Source organism: Mustelus asterias, chromosome 7 (assembly GCF_964213995.1).
Source record: "Mustelus asterias chromosome 7, sMusAst1.hap1.1, whole genome shotgun sequence".
In the NCBI taxonomy this organism is placed as follows: Eukaryota; Metazoa; Chordata; class Chondrichthyes; order Carcharhiniformes; family Triakidae; genus Mustelus; species Mustelus asterias.
The window spans coordinates 13,991,574-14,006,542 of NC_135807.1; the positions used below are offsets into that span (position 1 = coordinate 13,991,574).

The window sequence follows — 14,969 nt, forward strand, 5'->3', positions numbered from 1 at the left end:
GCCCTAAACTGCTGCTGCAGGACCTCATTACACTTCCTGCCTATGTTGTTAGTACCAATATGTACCACAACCTCTAGCTGTTCATCCTCTCCCTTCAGAATGCTTTCAGGGACATCCTCAACCCTGCAACCAGGGAGGCAACATACCATCTTGGAATCTCTTTCACATTGACAGAAGCACCTATCTGTACCCCTAACTGTAGAGTCCCCTGTAACTATTGCTTTAATGCTCTTTGTCCCTCCCTGCTTAACAACAGAGTCAGCTGTGGTGCCACTCCTCTGGCTGCTGCTGCTGTTATCCCCTGATAGTCCATCCTCCCCAGCAGAATCCAAAATGGTATACTTGTTAGAGAGGGGGATGACCACAAGGGATTCCTGCACTGACTGCCAGCCCCTTCTAGCAGTCACCCATCTATCTGCCTGCACCTTGGGTTTCACCACATCTCTAAAACTCGCTTTCTGCCACCGTCATACTCCAAAGTGCATCTGACTGCTGCTCCAACCTATCCATGTGGTCTGTGAGGAGCTGCAATTGGGTGCACTTCCTGCAGATGTAGTTGCCTGAGATGCTGGAAGCATCATGGATCTCCCACATGTCACAAATGCAGCACTGATGGACATGTCTAACACCAATTAAATTATTTAAGAAAATTGATTAAACTCTTACCTTCACTTATTGCTGCAGATACCTGAGATAGGTCTTTATATCACTTACCTTCCCAAGATGCTCTCTGGATCTCTCCCTCAGATTAGCAGTTATAAAGCAAGGAGAAAGAAAACAAAACAAAAAGGGAAAAAGCACCTCCTCCCACTCTGCACCAAATTATCACACTGCTTCAAATTATCATGTTTCAATCCCACTCTGGCTGGTGTAAAGACAGATGAAAGTGGGACAGACTAGAATAAACAAATTTGCAAGTGATTTTTTCATAGATCATGTCGGTGGGGTAACCTGCAACTGCAAACAATAGTGCATGCAATGTGTTTTTTCTTTTAATGAAAAGTGGGATATCTGGAGACATGCCTTTGTGAACGGTTGCCTATTGGTAATGTGGAACGGAATTCTCCCAAAAAATGTCTGTGTCAAGTTTGCATGAAAACTGGGGTAATTCATGCTGTTTTTTTCAGTGGGAATTCAGAGAAGAATCTCCCACACTCTGCATTGTAGAGGCTACCAGCGTGAATGTCATTAAAAACAAGGGACAGGGCCTATCCCCGCTGGAAAGGCTGAAAGGTGTGCTGAGTGGGCCACTGCGCATGCGCCGATCTGTCAGTGCTGAGATCGGCACATGTGCAATGGCCCCACACTGATGGCGTACTGATTGCTGAGCAGCTGAATCGCTGGCCAACTCCATGACCCCCATAACGCTGGCTTTCTGCCCCCCCCCCCCCACTGCCCGATCGCTGGCCTCCTGACACCACCCCGCCCCCACCTGCCGCAATCTGCAGCCTGCCCCCTCCGATTGTAAATCCCCCCTACCCCCAAAAGCAGGCTGCCCCCCGCCTACCCCGATCGTTGACCTCCCTGCTTCTCCCACTGATCCCTGTGCAGAGTGGCATTGGGACACCCCATCCCCACCGATTGCCCCCGAGGCCCTGCCCCCATATGCCCTGCCCCTCTGCATTGCCCATGCCTAATGGGCAGTGTCAAGGTGCCCTCACCCAACCCTTGGGGGGAGGGGGGGGCGATTACCCCCCTTCACTCCAGTGGGTCGGGCTGCTAGCTCTCCGAAAGTGGGGAGCTACTGTAATCCCCGCTGGAGAGAAATACATGGCGGGTGGCAGAAGCCTCCGGGCCCGCTAATCGTATTTAAATTATATTAAAATGACTATGTTAATGGTCTTTGCACCTCCCCACTGATTTCTGGTGCAGAGCAGATGCCAGTCAGGTGCTGGGAGACGCAAGCAGGGTGCGAACACTTGTGCGAACCCCTCAAATCAGCCAACACGAGAATCTTCCAGCCCGCTGTGCTAAAAAATTAGCGCAACAGGATGAGAGAATCACGGCCATCATCTCAGATGTCATTCCTTTGTGAGTAAAGGACTGGGGCAGAAACCATTTTATCCACCGCATGGAACAGATGGTAGCTTTCAATCGAGATAGTTAAGCAAAACCCTTGTTGCCTAAAATTTCCAATGCCACAATTTAAAGAACCACTTCAGGAGTTCTCCAGGTACCCTGGCCAGCATACTTTTTGCAATCAAAATGACTGAGAAAAGATGAACTGGTTACTGATTTAATCTCTAGCTGTGGTAACCTTTGATGATAGTTAGTCTTTGAATGTAGAATTCAATTCCATTTGGTACTTGGAGTGCAGTGATGACCTACATCACATCTCAGCAGTCCTCCTCGGTTGGGATTTGTGAGCCACACTAATGATCTATCCACATAAATCAGATATGTGTTTATTTATGAATAACTCGGGGAATGATCTGGATGTAAAGTAAAAGACATTTGTCATCTCATGTTTATAGGTAAGGAAGAGAAAGAAAAACCTAATTTCTGTTTGTAGGACTTTGCTGATCTCAAATTCCTTGCTGTGGAATCCTATGTAATTAACTGCATTTGTTTTGAAGAGAAGGGTATTAAATACCGTACTGTAATTGATTATTGTAAACATGATGTAGTAGTCTGACTTATTTTGTAGTATTCCATTTCAAAATTTCATAGTTTCAAATGTTTAAAAATTCTGGAATTCTAAAATTCTTCAGCAAATTCTTTTCAATAGTGTCTGTTGAGAATTGAAGATTCTTTAATGGATGATGCCTAACAGTAAATAATGACATGTTCTTTTACAGAGTGCAAATTCCACTGCACCAATGACAGGTGTTTGAAATTTGGAAATTTGATTTGCAACCAACTAAATGATTGTGGAGATAACAGTGATGAAGAAAACTGCCCGCTAGTAACCGAACATCCGCCTCCAACAATCTTTAACTGTAAGTGTTGAACTTAGCTTGTATTATACATTACGGCATTGGACAGTTAGAGAAATAGCAATGTTTTTATTCTCACTCGCTTCACTTTGTTTGAAAATAAGATCGCAGCGTGTAGTATTATTTGAGGCTTTAAGAAATTTGTTTTGAGACCTGTGTATTTACTACATTAATAGATATTATACCATACTAATGCTTTGAACTAGATTAAATGTTTTTGAAATGCTGGAAATAGCAGTTGAACTTAAATTATCAACAGGGCACACAATAGAGTACATTTAGCACTGGTCTTGACATAGCGACAAGTGGCACTTGTTGCAGATGGAAATTGTTCTTGGTATTCGCATGAAACCTGTCTTTTGCTCTTGATATTGAACTTGACTTTTTGCAGCAATTTAGTTAGTTAAAATTTAAAGTTTAAAAAATTAACCCAGACCATGAACCTACTTGATTTAAAAGCAGAACCATCTTCATGAATGTTTTTGGAAAAGATTTTTCACTTATAAATATACAGCATGGTGAGGAAAATTATTCAAGTTGCACAGGGATACTTGCATATGATGGAATCAAAGCACTTCACATCCTCCAAAAACAAAGTGTTTGCATCATATTTTTCATGAATGGAAAGTAATCAGGAAAGAAGTTGAAATCACTTTATTAAAGAAAAGCAACAATATTTTATAGTGTTGAAGTAATGTATTAAGTTGATAACTTTAGTCATTTTTATTTTATCAGTGCCAGAGCAGTTTTATGATTATGTCATGCACAGCAGTATTATCAGTGGTGTTTTTAAAAATTTACTGCAGCATTATAAAAATATCCCAAGAGTTGAGTATTTATAAATACCTTCAGGAATTAATCGACCCCTCCATTGTAAATATCTATTTATTAAGTTCCTTTGAAAGAGCTGTTGTTCAGCATGTGTTGTTCCTTTATATTGAGGTTAGGCCTATACCACCATGTCAGATTTGCCAAGTTTTCTTTGGCAGGACTCAGGTGGCAGGATTTGGTGGTGTGGAATGGTGACCCCCTTGCTCTTATTCATTAAAAGAACTTTGATAAGTTGAAGAGCATAGTATGCAAAGGCAATAATTCACCTTGCGCCTTGAAGGTGGTGTGCAATAGATATTATCGTATATTTTTATAAGGTCATGCAGCACAGACAAGTGTATGCTAATCTTTCACCATGATCTTTGTCCTCCCCCACCAATTCTTATTGTGATCTTTATATTTGTGCTCTATTTTTCATATCCTGTCAATCAAATGGATGCAATCTTTGCCAGTCATAACCCTTAATAACCTTGAACACCATTACCAAGTAATTTTTCTGCTCCACTGAAAAATTGTCATCCCCAAATCGCCCCATAACTGAAACCCCTTAAAACAAGTAATGAAATGATGGGACTGAGGAATATATTGATGTTCCATTATTTTTTGCAAATGGTGCATCACGTACTATGTGTGTGTATACTGAACATTTGGAAAGGCTATTACATTTTTTTGTGGGGATTGACTATCAATCCCAAATTAAGGTTATAAAATTTGCTAAACTACTGTAAAGAATGGAAAAAATGTTATTCCTACCTATAGCATGAAGTTTTTAACCAAACATTCATTGTGGTTTGTAGTTCAGTGAACATCTGGCTGGGATAAATGTTGTGTTACTTCCTAATTTGCTGATCTCACCTGTAAGAGCATTAAGAAGTTATTTATGACTTGGTCCTAAATTAACTTGCTTTAAATTAAAGCAGATTAGCAGCATTAAAAGGTGCAGGCCTGCATTTATACGTTCACAATGCTTTCTATATTCAATAAATATCTATATAAAAATACCCTTTACATTCTGAACACCTGGGTTTTTTTATGATAGCTCACATTTGACTCAAGTGCATTAAGGTTGTACAATGTACACTTGCTCAGTCAGTCATATTTATTCAATATATGTGTTTAGTCTACGGATTATATTTGGGCTTTAGAAAAATAAGGCACTTGGTCTTGGATAGATCAGAAATCAAATTTTGCAGCCTTCAAATTAGTGCTGCTTTTATAAAAAATTGCATTTTCATAAAATGGTATTTCCCCTGCTTCCTGTCAAAATCTGGCAAAATACATAAGGCGAAATCTTACAAAAAATGGCAGTGTGTTGTTCTGGCGAGAAAATCGGTGTGTTTCTCCCCAGAGTTTTCTCTCCAGGTTCTACCACTCTGCCAAAAAAAATCTAGGGGGTGTAATTCACGCTGTCATAGAGATGGGTGGGGCTTAAACACACCGGCAAAACTCAGCTGTTCAAAGATTGGGGCGCTATCTTTAAAGGTCGCCCTGACCAGAAATCCAGTAGGTCTTGGGGTGAGCCAGTGACTCTTGTGGCCAACCTTATTTTGGATATTCGCGAATCACCTGGAGTGGCTTCTTCCCACTCTTGTACCATTACCTCTGCTGACCTCCAAGAATCTATCCTTGGCCTTGGTGACATCATCCAAAAGAACAACATTAGTTTTCACATGTACACTGACTGCACCCAACTCTACTTCACCACTACTTCACTTGATTCCTCCACTGTTGCTAAATTATCAGGCTGCTTATTTGACTCCATTACTGCATAGGAATACATTTATTCCAGTTAAATATTAGGGAAGACTGAAGCCATTGTTTTGGTCTCCACTTTATAATCCATTACCTAGCAATCGACTCCATTCCTCTCCCTGGGATTTTTACAGTCACTTCATTAAAGTGTTAATGTAAGCCTACTTGTGACACTAAATAATAATAATTACAAGGTCTGGGATTAAACCAGATTGCTCACAGATTTGGTGTCATATTTGATGCCAAGGTGAGCTTCCAACTACATACCTGTGTAATCACTAAGACCACCTATTTCCACTCCAAAAATATTGCCTGACTTTGCCTCAGGCTCAGCTCACCTTTGTTTAAAAAGAAAGTATTGGAGAGTGTAATAGCGTGGCACCCGTCAAATGATCAAGACATTTCAGGCTTTGTTAGGAACAAAGGTATTCATTGATGAAGAGAAACCAGGTACAAGGAATAGCAGCCAAGGCTGCCTGGGGGCGGAGTCTCAGTTCTTGCATGCTTATTACATAGCTGCTCTGATTCTGCACGAGAGAGGACTCCACTCTGTGTTGTGATTGGTCCCTCAAGCCAGGTGACCCACTTCTGCTGTACTGTCTTAAAGATGATGTGGAGATGCCGGCGTTGGACTGGGGTAAACACAGTAAGAAGTTTAACAACACCAGGTTAAAGTCCAACAGGTTTATTTGGTAGCAAAAGCCACACAAGCTTTCGAAGCTCTAAGCCCCTTCTTCAGGTGAGTGGGAATTCTGTTCACAAACAGAGTTTATAAAGACACAGACTCAATTTACATGAATAATGGTTGGAATGCGAATACTTACAACTAATCAAGTCTTTCTTAAAGACTTGATTAGTTGTAAGTATTCGCATTCCAACCATTATTCATGTAAATTGAGTCTGTGTCTTTATAAACTCTGTTTGTGAACAGAATTCCCACTCACCTGAAGAAGGGGCTTAGAGCTTCGAAAGCTTGTGTGGCTTTTGCTACCAAATAAACCTGTTGGACTTTAACCTGGTGTTGTTAAACTTCTTACTGTCTTAAAGAGACAGAGCCCACAATTACTACATCCCTCCCCCTTTATTTTATTTATGCAAACATCAAAAACAATTTACTCAAACCCACATTCTGAATACACATTGACTTCAGCAAGCGTAGTGGAGGACATGCCCGTGTCTACATTAATGGGGGCGAAGATGGCGCCCCAATCTCTGAAGTGGAAATGGTTGAGAGTTTCTGGTTTCTAAGTGTCCAGATCACTAACAACCTGTCTTGCTCCATCCATGCCAACGCTATAGTAAGAAAGCCCACCAACACCTCGACTGTAGTGGGTCGGATCTCAAACAATGATGAGGCAGAGTACAGGAAAGAGATAGAGAATCTGGTGAAACTGGTGTGACGACAATAATCTCTCAATGTCAACAAAATGAAGGAGATAGTCATCAACTTCAGGAAGTGTCGTGGAGGACATGTCCCTGTCTACATCAACAGGGGTGAATTGGAGTTGGTCGAGAGTTTCAGGTTTTTAGGTGTCCAGATCACCACCAACCTCTCCTGGTCCCTTCATGACAACTCAAGAGTTAAGAAAGCCCACGAACACCTCTACTTTCTCAGGAGGCTAAGGGATTTTGGCATGTCCGCTCCGACTCTCACCAATTTTTACAGATGCACCATAGAAAGCATTCTTTCTGATTGTATCACAGCTTGGTATGGCTCCTGCTCTGTCTAACACCACAAAAAACTACAAAGAGTTGTGAACGAAACCCAGTCCATCACGCAAACTAGCCTCCCATCCATTGACTCTGTCCACACTTCCCACTGCTTCGGAAAAGCAGCCAGCATAATCAAGGACCCTACGCACACCGGGCATACTCTCTTCCACCTTCTTCCTTCGGGAAAAAGATACAAAAGTCTGAGCACACCTGCGAACCGACTCGACAACAGCTTCTTCCCTGTTGCCATCAGACTTCTGAATGGACAGAGGAGGGAATCTATGTGTGGAGCCAGAGAATTGGGCGAGGTATTAAATGAATACTTTGCGCCAGTATTCACCAAAGAGAAAGAATTGGTGGATGATGAGTCTGGGAAAGGGTGTATAGATTGTTTGAGTCGTGTCGAGATCAAAAAGGAGGAGGTTTTGGGGTTCTTGAGAAACATTAAGGTAGACAAGTCCCCTGGGCCTAATGGGATATACTCCAAAATACTGAGAGAGGCAAGGGAGTAAATTCTGGGGCTTTGAGAGAAATCTTTGTATCCTCACTGGCTACAGGGGAGGTCCCAGAAGATTGGAGAATAGCCAATGTTGTTCCTTTGTTTAAGAAGGGTAGCAAGAATTACAAGCCGGTAATTACAAGCCGGTGAGCCTTTTGTCAGTGGTAGGGAAATTATTGGAGAGGATTCTTCGAGACAGGATTTACTCCCACTTGGAAATAAGTGTACGTATTAGCGAGAGACAACATGATTTTTGTGAAGGGAAGGCCATGTCTAACTTGATCGAGTTTTTTGAGGGAGTGACGAAGATGATTGATGAGAGTCGGGCAGTGGATATTGTCTATATAGACTTCAGTAAGGCCTTTGACAAGGTCCCTCACGGCAGACTGATGCAGAAGGTGAATTCGCATGGGATCAGAGAAGAGCTGGCAAGGTGGATACAGAACTGGCTTAGTCATAGAATAAGGCTCTCTCCACTCACATTGTCTGTACCTTTAAGACTTGATTGCCTGTAAAGACTCGCATTCCAACCATTATTTTGTAAATTGAGTTTGTGTCTTTATATGCCCTGTTTGTGAACAGAACTCCCACTTACCTGACGAAGGAGCAGCGCTCCGAAAGCTAGTGGCTTTTGCTACCAAATAAACCTGTTGGACTTTAACCTGGTGTTGTGAGACTTCTTACTGTGTTTACCCCAGTCCAACGCCGGCATCTCCACATCAGTCATAGAAGACAGAGGGTAGCAATGGAAGGGTACGTTTCTGAATGGAGGGCTGTGACAAGTGGCGTTCCCCAGGGATCAGTGCTGGTACCTTTGCTGTTTGTAATATATATAAATGATTTGGAGGAAAATGTAACTGGTTTGATTAGTAAGTTTGCGGAAGACACAAAGGTTGGTGGATTTGCAGATAGCGATGAGGACCATCAGAGGATACAGCAGGATATAGATCAGTTGGAGAATTAGGCGGAGAGATGGCAGATGGAGTTTAATCCGGACAAATGTGAGGTAATGCATTTTGGAAGGTCTAATACCGATAGGAAATATACAGTAAATGGCAGAACCCTTAAGAGTATTGATAAGCAGAGGGACCTTGGTGTACAGGTACACAGGTCACTGAAAGTGGCAACGCAGGTGGAGAAGGTAGTCAAGAAGGCATACGACATGCTTGCCTTCATCGGCCAGGGCATTGAGTTTAAAAATTAGCAAGTCATGTTGCAGCTTTATAGAACCTTAGTTAGGCCGCACTTGGAATATAGTGTTCAATTCTGGTCGCACACTACCAGAAGGATGTGGAGGCTTTGGAGAGGGTACAGAAAAGATTGACCAGGATGTTGCCTGGTATGGAGGGTATTAGCTATGAGGAAAGGTTGGAGAAACTTGGTTTGTTCTCACTGGAACGACGGAGGTTGAGGGGCAACCTGATAGAAGTCTACAAGATTATGAGGGGCATGGACTGAGTGGGTAGCCAGAAACTTTTTCCCAGGGTTGAAGAGTCAATTACGAGGGGACATAGGTTTAAGGTGCGAGAGGCAAGATTTAAAGGAGATGTACAAGGCAAGTTTTTTACCCAGAGGGTGCTGGGTGCCTGGAACTCGCTGCCAGGAGAGGTAGTGGAAGCAGATACGATAGTGACTTTTAAGGAGCGTCTTGACAAATACATGAATAGGATGGGAATGGAAGGATATGGTCCCTGGAAGGTTAGGGGTTTTTAGTTCAGTTGGGCAGCACGGTCAGTGCAGGCTTGGAGGGCTGAAGGGCCTGTTCCTGACCTGTAATTTTCTTTGTTCTTTGACTTACCTCCTATTAAGTTAATGTTTCTCTGCACCCTAGCTATGACTGTAACACTACATTCTGCACTCTCTCCTTTCCTTCTCTATGTACGGTATGCTTTGTCTGTTTCGCGTGCAAGAAATAATACTTTTCACTGTATACTAATACATGTGACAATAAATCAAATCACACTATGCACACAAATTAGACATTTGTAAATCGATGTAACAGTTACAAAGAACAAACAAAGAACAGTACAGCACAGGAAACAGGCCCTTCGGCCCTCCAAGCCTGTGCCGCTCCTTGGTCCAACTAGACCAATCGTTTGTATCTCTCCATTCCCAGGCTGCTCATGTGACTATCCAGGTAAGTCTTAAACGATGTCAGCGTCCCTGCCTCCACCACCCTACTTGGCAGCGCATTCCAGGCCCCCATCACCCTCTGTGTAAAAAACATCCCTCTAATATCTGAGTTATACTTCGCCCCTCTCACCTTGAGCCCGTGACCCCTCGTGAACGTCACTTCTGATCTGGGAAAAAGCTTCCCACCGTTCACCCTATCTATCCCCTTCATAATCTTGTACACCTCTATTAGATCTCCCCTCATTCTCCGTCTTTCCAGGGAGAACAACCCCAGTTTACCCAATCTCTCCTCATAGCTATGACCCTCCATACCAGGCAACATCCTGGTAAACCTTCTCTGCACTCTCTCTAATGCGTCCACGTCCTTCTGGTAGTGCGGCGACCAGAACTGGACGCAGTACTCCAAATGTGGCCTAACCAGCGTTCTATACAGCTGCATCATCAGACTCCAGCTTTTATACTCTATACCCCATCCTATAAAGGCAAGCATACCATATGCCTTCTTCACCACCTTCTCCACCTGTGTTGCCACCTTCAAGGATTTGTGGACTTGCACACCTAGGTCCCTCTGTGTTTCTATACTCCTGATGACTCTGCCATTTATTGTATAACTCCTCCCTACATTATTTCTTCCAAAATGCATCACTTCGCATTTATCCGGATTAAACTCCATCTGCCACCTCTCCGCCCAATTTTCCAGCCTATCTATATCCTGCTGTATTGCCCGACAATGCTCTTCGCTATCCGCAAGTCCAGTTGTTCAATGATGAGCTCCTGAGGTTTGAATTTTACATAACACTACTACTAGTAAAGTTTAAAGTTTATTTATAGTGTCACAAGTAGGCTTACATTAACACTGCATTGAAGTTACTGTGAAAATCCCCTAGTCGCTGCATTCCTTCAACTCTTGTACACTGAGGGAGAATTTAGCAGCATGTCTTTTGGACTGTGGGAGGAAACCGGAGCACCTGGAGAAAACCCACACAGACACGGGGAGAATGTGCAGACTTCGCACAGACCTGACCCAAGCTGAAAATCGAACCTGGGTCCCTGGCACAATGCAGCAGTAGTGCTAACCACTATGCCACCGTGCCATGATGCACAGTTCCAAATTTGGATTCTTCCATACAGGATTGCTGCTTTCGAAGTTCTGTCCTAGAGTGTGCGCTGACCCAGGACTACATTACTCTGAGGATGGTGTCACTCACCAATCTTCTGTTGTTGCTATTCTCTGTCAAACATCCTACTGCACAGTACATGCAGGTATCATCATCACAATGCAACACAGTCTTATGCATTGCCAGCTCATTTTCAACCTTGATCTGTTACATGTGAAGGAAATGATCATATTGCTCTATTTCTGATACAGAGATCAGAGATGTGATGAAGTTCCATCTCTTTCTAGCATTTTTATTTGCATCTTTCCATCGACCATTTTATCATACTGGTTCTTGTACTTTTCTATTAGTGTGACCATTTGAGTAATCTTGTTCTGATGTGTGATTTTACTTTTCTTCTCTGCCTTGCTGCTTTGTCTCGCCCCCATCAGCACACTTCCTATGCTTGGGCGGCTTCATTTTCCACTCATCTCCAGCATCAACCCATCTTTTGCATCTCCTCCGCCTGTAATTTTGCACTCAGCCTTGGCCAGTTGCAGTTCGATCTGAACCAGTTCCAGTTCCAGCTTCATCTCCAGCAGTTGGTTTTCCCTTTACCAGGAATTTCACTTGAGGTCCCTTCAGATGTACGGACAGTTTTAAGTGGTTTCTCTTTGTTAAAAGTTCTCTGCAATTAACACACTCTTCAGCCTATTTAATTTGTTCCAAACTCAGTTTTATTTCCCAACTGTTGCCTACCCAATCTCCTCATGCATGATTTGGTTATGTCTAATGATTCAGCTGTTCTGGTTGGTTTCAAATTCTCATTCTCAGCATGTGCTAGTTTTACTCTTAAATCATTGCTCTGCTTTTGCATCCATTTAGTGTATCCATTTCATAGTTTTTTCTAAGGTTAACTCAACAGTCTCTTCTGACAACATTAGATAACGATCTCTTCTAAGAATTGCTATATTCCTTTTGTTGTAGTTGCAACAACTTTACTTCGATCATTGCTCTGTTTCAACAGTATGATGACTCCTGCAGTAAATTATACAGGATGTCCTACAAGAGTACCATGAGTCAAATCTTTGATGCGTTTCACTCTGAGACTAGCAGTTCTTTCACCCAACACAAAACCGTTAGCATCCATTACAAGGGGACTTCCTTGGCTCTTTTCGAGTTCCAGCAGTGACCTCTGTTGTTGAGTTCCGCTCGTGCTTTTTCTCTTGACCCTTTTTATCTTTTTCACATCTTTGTGCTCTGACTCCAGTTCCTTCACCGCTTGTTGGTGACTATTGTAATGCTTATCACTAGCCCGAATAAATTTCTTAGCTTTGATATAGGTGGGCCACTTCTCTAGATTAGAGTCACAAAATTTTACCTCCTTTTTGATTTGCTATGGTTGTCAGTAAAATTTATCCAACTCTTTTCTCTTCCTCTTCTTCCTTTGCTGTGGCTTTTCTTACTTTCTGACTGACTACATCATCACTTATTTGTAGTTTATTGCTAAAACCTCCAAGGAACTTTTCATTACAATACAACAGGGTGGAGCACAACTGCATCTTGTTGCCTTCAGCTCTTCACGTAGTCACCAAGGGTCTTCTGTTGCCCTCTGATTTGGGTTTTCACTGGGGTTTCCCAATGTGTCCCCCCCCCCCCCCCCCCCCGCGTCCCCCCACTTAGGGGGTTTTCACCAAGGATCTTCTGTTGCCCTCTTACTTGGGTTTTCACCGGAGTTTTGCAATGTTCCCCCCCTCCCCTCCCTCCCACATTGTGATTTTCATTGCTCCACTCTCACTGAGGTTTCCCAGTGCCCCCAACCCCCTTCTCTGGGGTCTTTTACTGCCATTCTGTGTCTAGCGTTGCCTCTTGCTCTGCTGAGGTCTATTTTTAATGTTATCCTCTATCTGGGTTCTTCTCTGATTTTCCTGTCCATTGTCCTTCCTTTGTTCATTCTTATGGTTATTGCATTAAATGTTGTACAACTTTAAATACATTACTGCTTTAAGACTGTAGTTTCTTTCTACACAGGCTGTTGTTCAGATACAGCTGACTTCCCTTCGCAGGTGTATTTTGCAACAATATATCAAGGTAGGGTCTCTGGTTGTTGCAGCTATGGTTTTTTTCAAAGTTGAAGCATGACTTTTGAGTGCCAGTCATTTTGTTTTAAACTTTTTAGCTTATTCCCTGTTCAAAGCAGTTTTTAAAAATTTATTCGTGGGACGTGGGCGTCGCAGCATTTATTGCCCATCCCTATTTGTCCTTGAGAAGGTGGCGTGGTGACATAGTGGTCAGCACTGCTGCCGCACAGTGCCAGGGACCCAGGTTCGATTCCCGCCTTGGGTTACTGTCAGTGCAGAGCCCGCACCTTCTCCCTGTGTCTGCATGGGTTTCGTCCGGGTGCTCCTGTTTCCTCCCACAGTCCGAAAGATGTTCAGTTTAGTTGGATTGGCCATGTTAAAATCTCCCTCAGTGTACCCGAATAGGCGCTGGAATGTGACGACAAGGGGATTCTCACAGCAACTTCACTGCAGTGTTAACGCAAGCCTACTTGTGGCTAATAAATAAAGGTGGTGATGAGCTGCCTTCTTGAAATGCTGCAGTCCGCTTACCATTAGGGAGGAAATTCCAGGATTTTGACCCAGCAAAGGAATGGCGATATATTTCTAATGTGGAGATGCCGGCGTTGGACTGGGGTAAACACAGTAAGAAGTCTCACAACACCAGGTTAAAGTCCAACAGGTTTATTTGGTAGCAACTACCATAAGCTTTCGGAGCACTGCTCCTTCGTCAGATGGAGTGGAAATGTGCTCTCAAACAGTGCACAGACACAGAAATCAAGTTACAGAATACTAATTAGAATGCGAATCTCTACAGCCAGCCAGGTCTTAAAGGTACAGTCTGTACCTTTAAGACCTGGCTGGCTGTAGAGATTCGCATTCTAATTAGTATTCTGTAACTTGATTTCTGTGTCTGTGCACTGTTTGAGAGCACATTTCCACTCCATCTGACGAAGGAGCAGTGCTCCGAAAGCTTATGGTATTTGCTACCAAATAAACCTGTTGGACTTTAACCTGGTGTTGTGAGACTTCTTACTGGATATATTTCTAAGTCAGGATGGTGAGTGGCTTGGAGGGGAACTTGAAGGTGGTGATGCACCTATCTGCTGCCCTTGTCCTAGATAGAAGTGGTTGTGTGTTTGGAAGGTGCTGTCTAAAAGTTTTTGGTGAATTGTTGCAGTGCATCTTTTGGTGAATTGTTGCAGTACACACTGCTGCTACTGTGCATCAGTGGTGGAGGGAGTGGATGTTTGTGGATGTGGTGCCAGTCAAGTGGGCTGCTTTATCTTGGATGGTGTCGAGCTTCTTGAGTGTTGTTGGAGCTGCACCCATCCAGACAAGTGGGGAGTATTCCATCGCACTCCTGACTTGTGCCTTGTAGATGGTGGACAGACTTTGGGGAGTCAGGAAGTGAGTTACTCACTGAAATATTCCTAGCTTATGACCTGTTCTTGTAGCCACTGTGTTTGTGTGGTGAGTCCAGTTGAGTTTCTGGTTAATGGTAACCCCAAGGATGTTGACAGTGGGGAATTTAGTGATAGTAACACCATTGAATGTCAAGGGGTGGTTAGAGTTTGCAGCTTTCTTCCTTCCTGCTCTTTTGGGACAAGTTTTGCAGTTCCTCGAGACTTTTTCTCTTTTACTTCTGAACTTGTTTAACTAAAGCAACTCTCTTGTCTTCCCTTTTCCAGATTTCTCCTTTTTAAATATGAAACACAGCTTTCTTCTAGCTGTGTATATCTTCTTTTACACTGCTTAAGGCCTATCTCTCTACATTTTAATTTTATGTGTCTGTCCAACCCTCTTGACACGCTGACCACACCGGGTTCATTACTTCGACTGCCCCTCACAACCTCCAGAGCTCTTTCTCAGTCTTTTCATCCTCAACTAGGCACTCGAACGAGTATCCTTCTTTTCCAAACATCAATTAAATCAGATACGCACAGGT

At 43.1% G+C, this 14,969-nt stretch overlaps 1 protein-coding gene across 3 annotated transcripts in view; it reads left to right on the top strand.

The window, feature by feature from the left end:
• ldlrad4a (low density lipoprotein receptor class A domain containing 4a) overlaps positions 1-14,969 on the top strand; it is a 320,137-nt gene that overhangs the window by 137,543 nt on the left and 167,625 nt on the right. For all 3 annotated transcript variants that reach the window (XM_078215703.1, XM_078215704.1, XM_078215702.1), the window contains one exon: positions 2,799-2,939. In XM_078215703.1, coding sequence (XP_078071829.1) covers positions 2,799-2,939 — 141 coding nt within the window. The remainder of the gene's footprint in view (positions 1-2,798; positions 2,940-14,969) is intronic.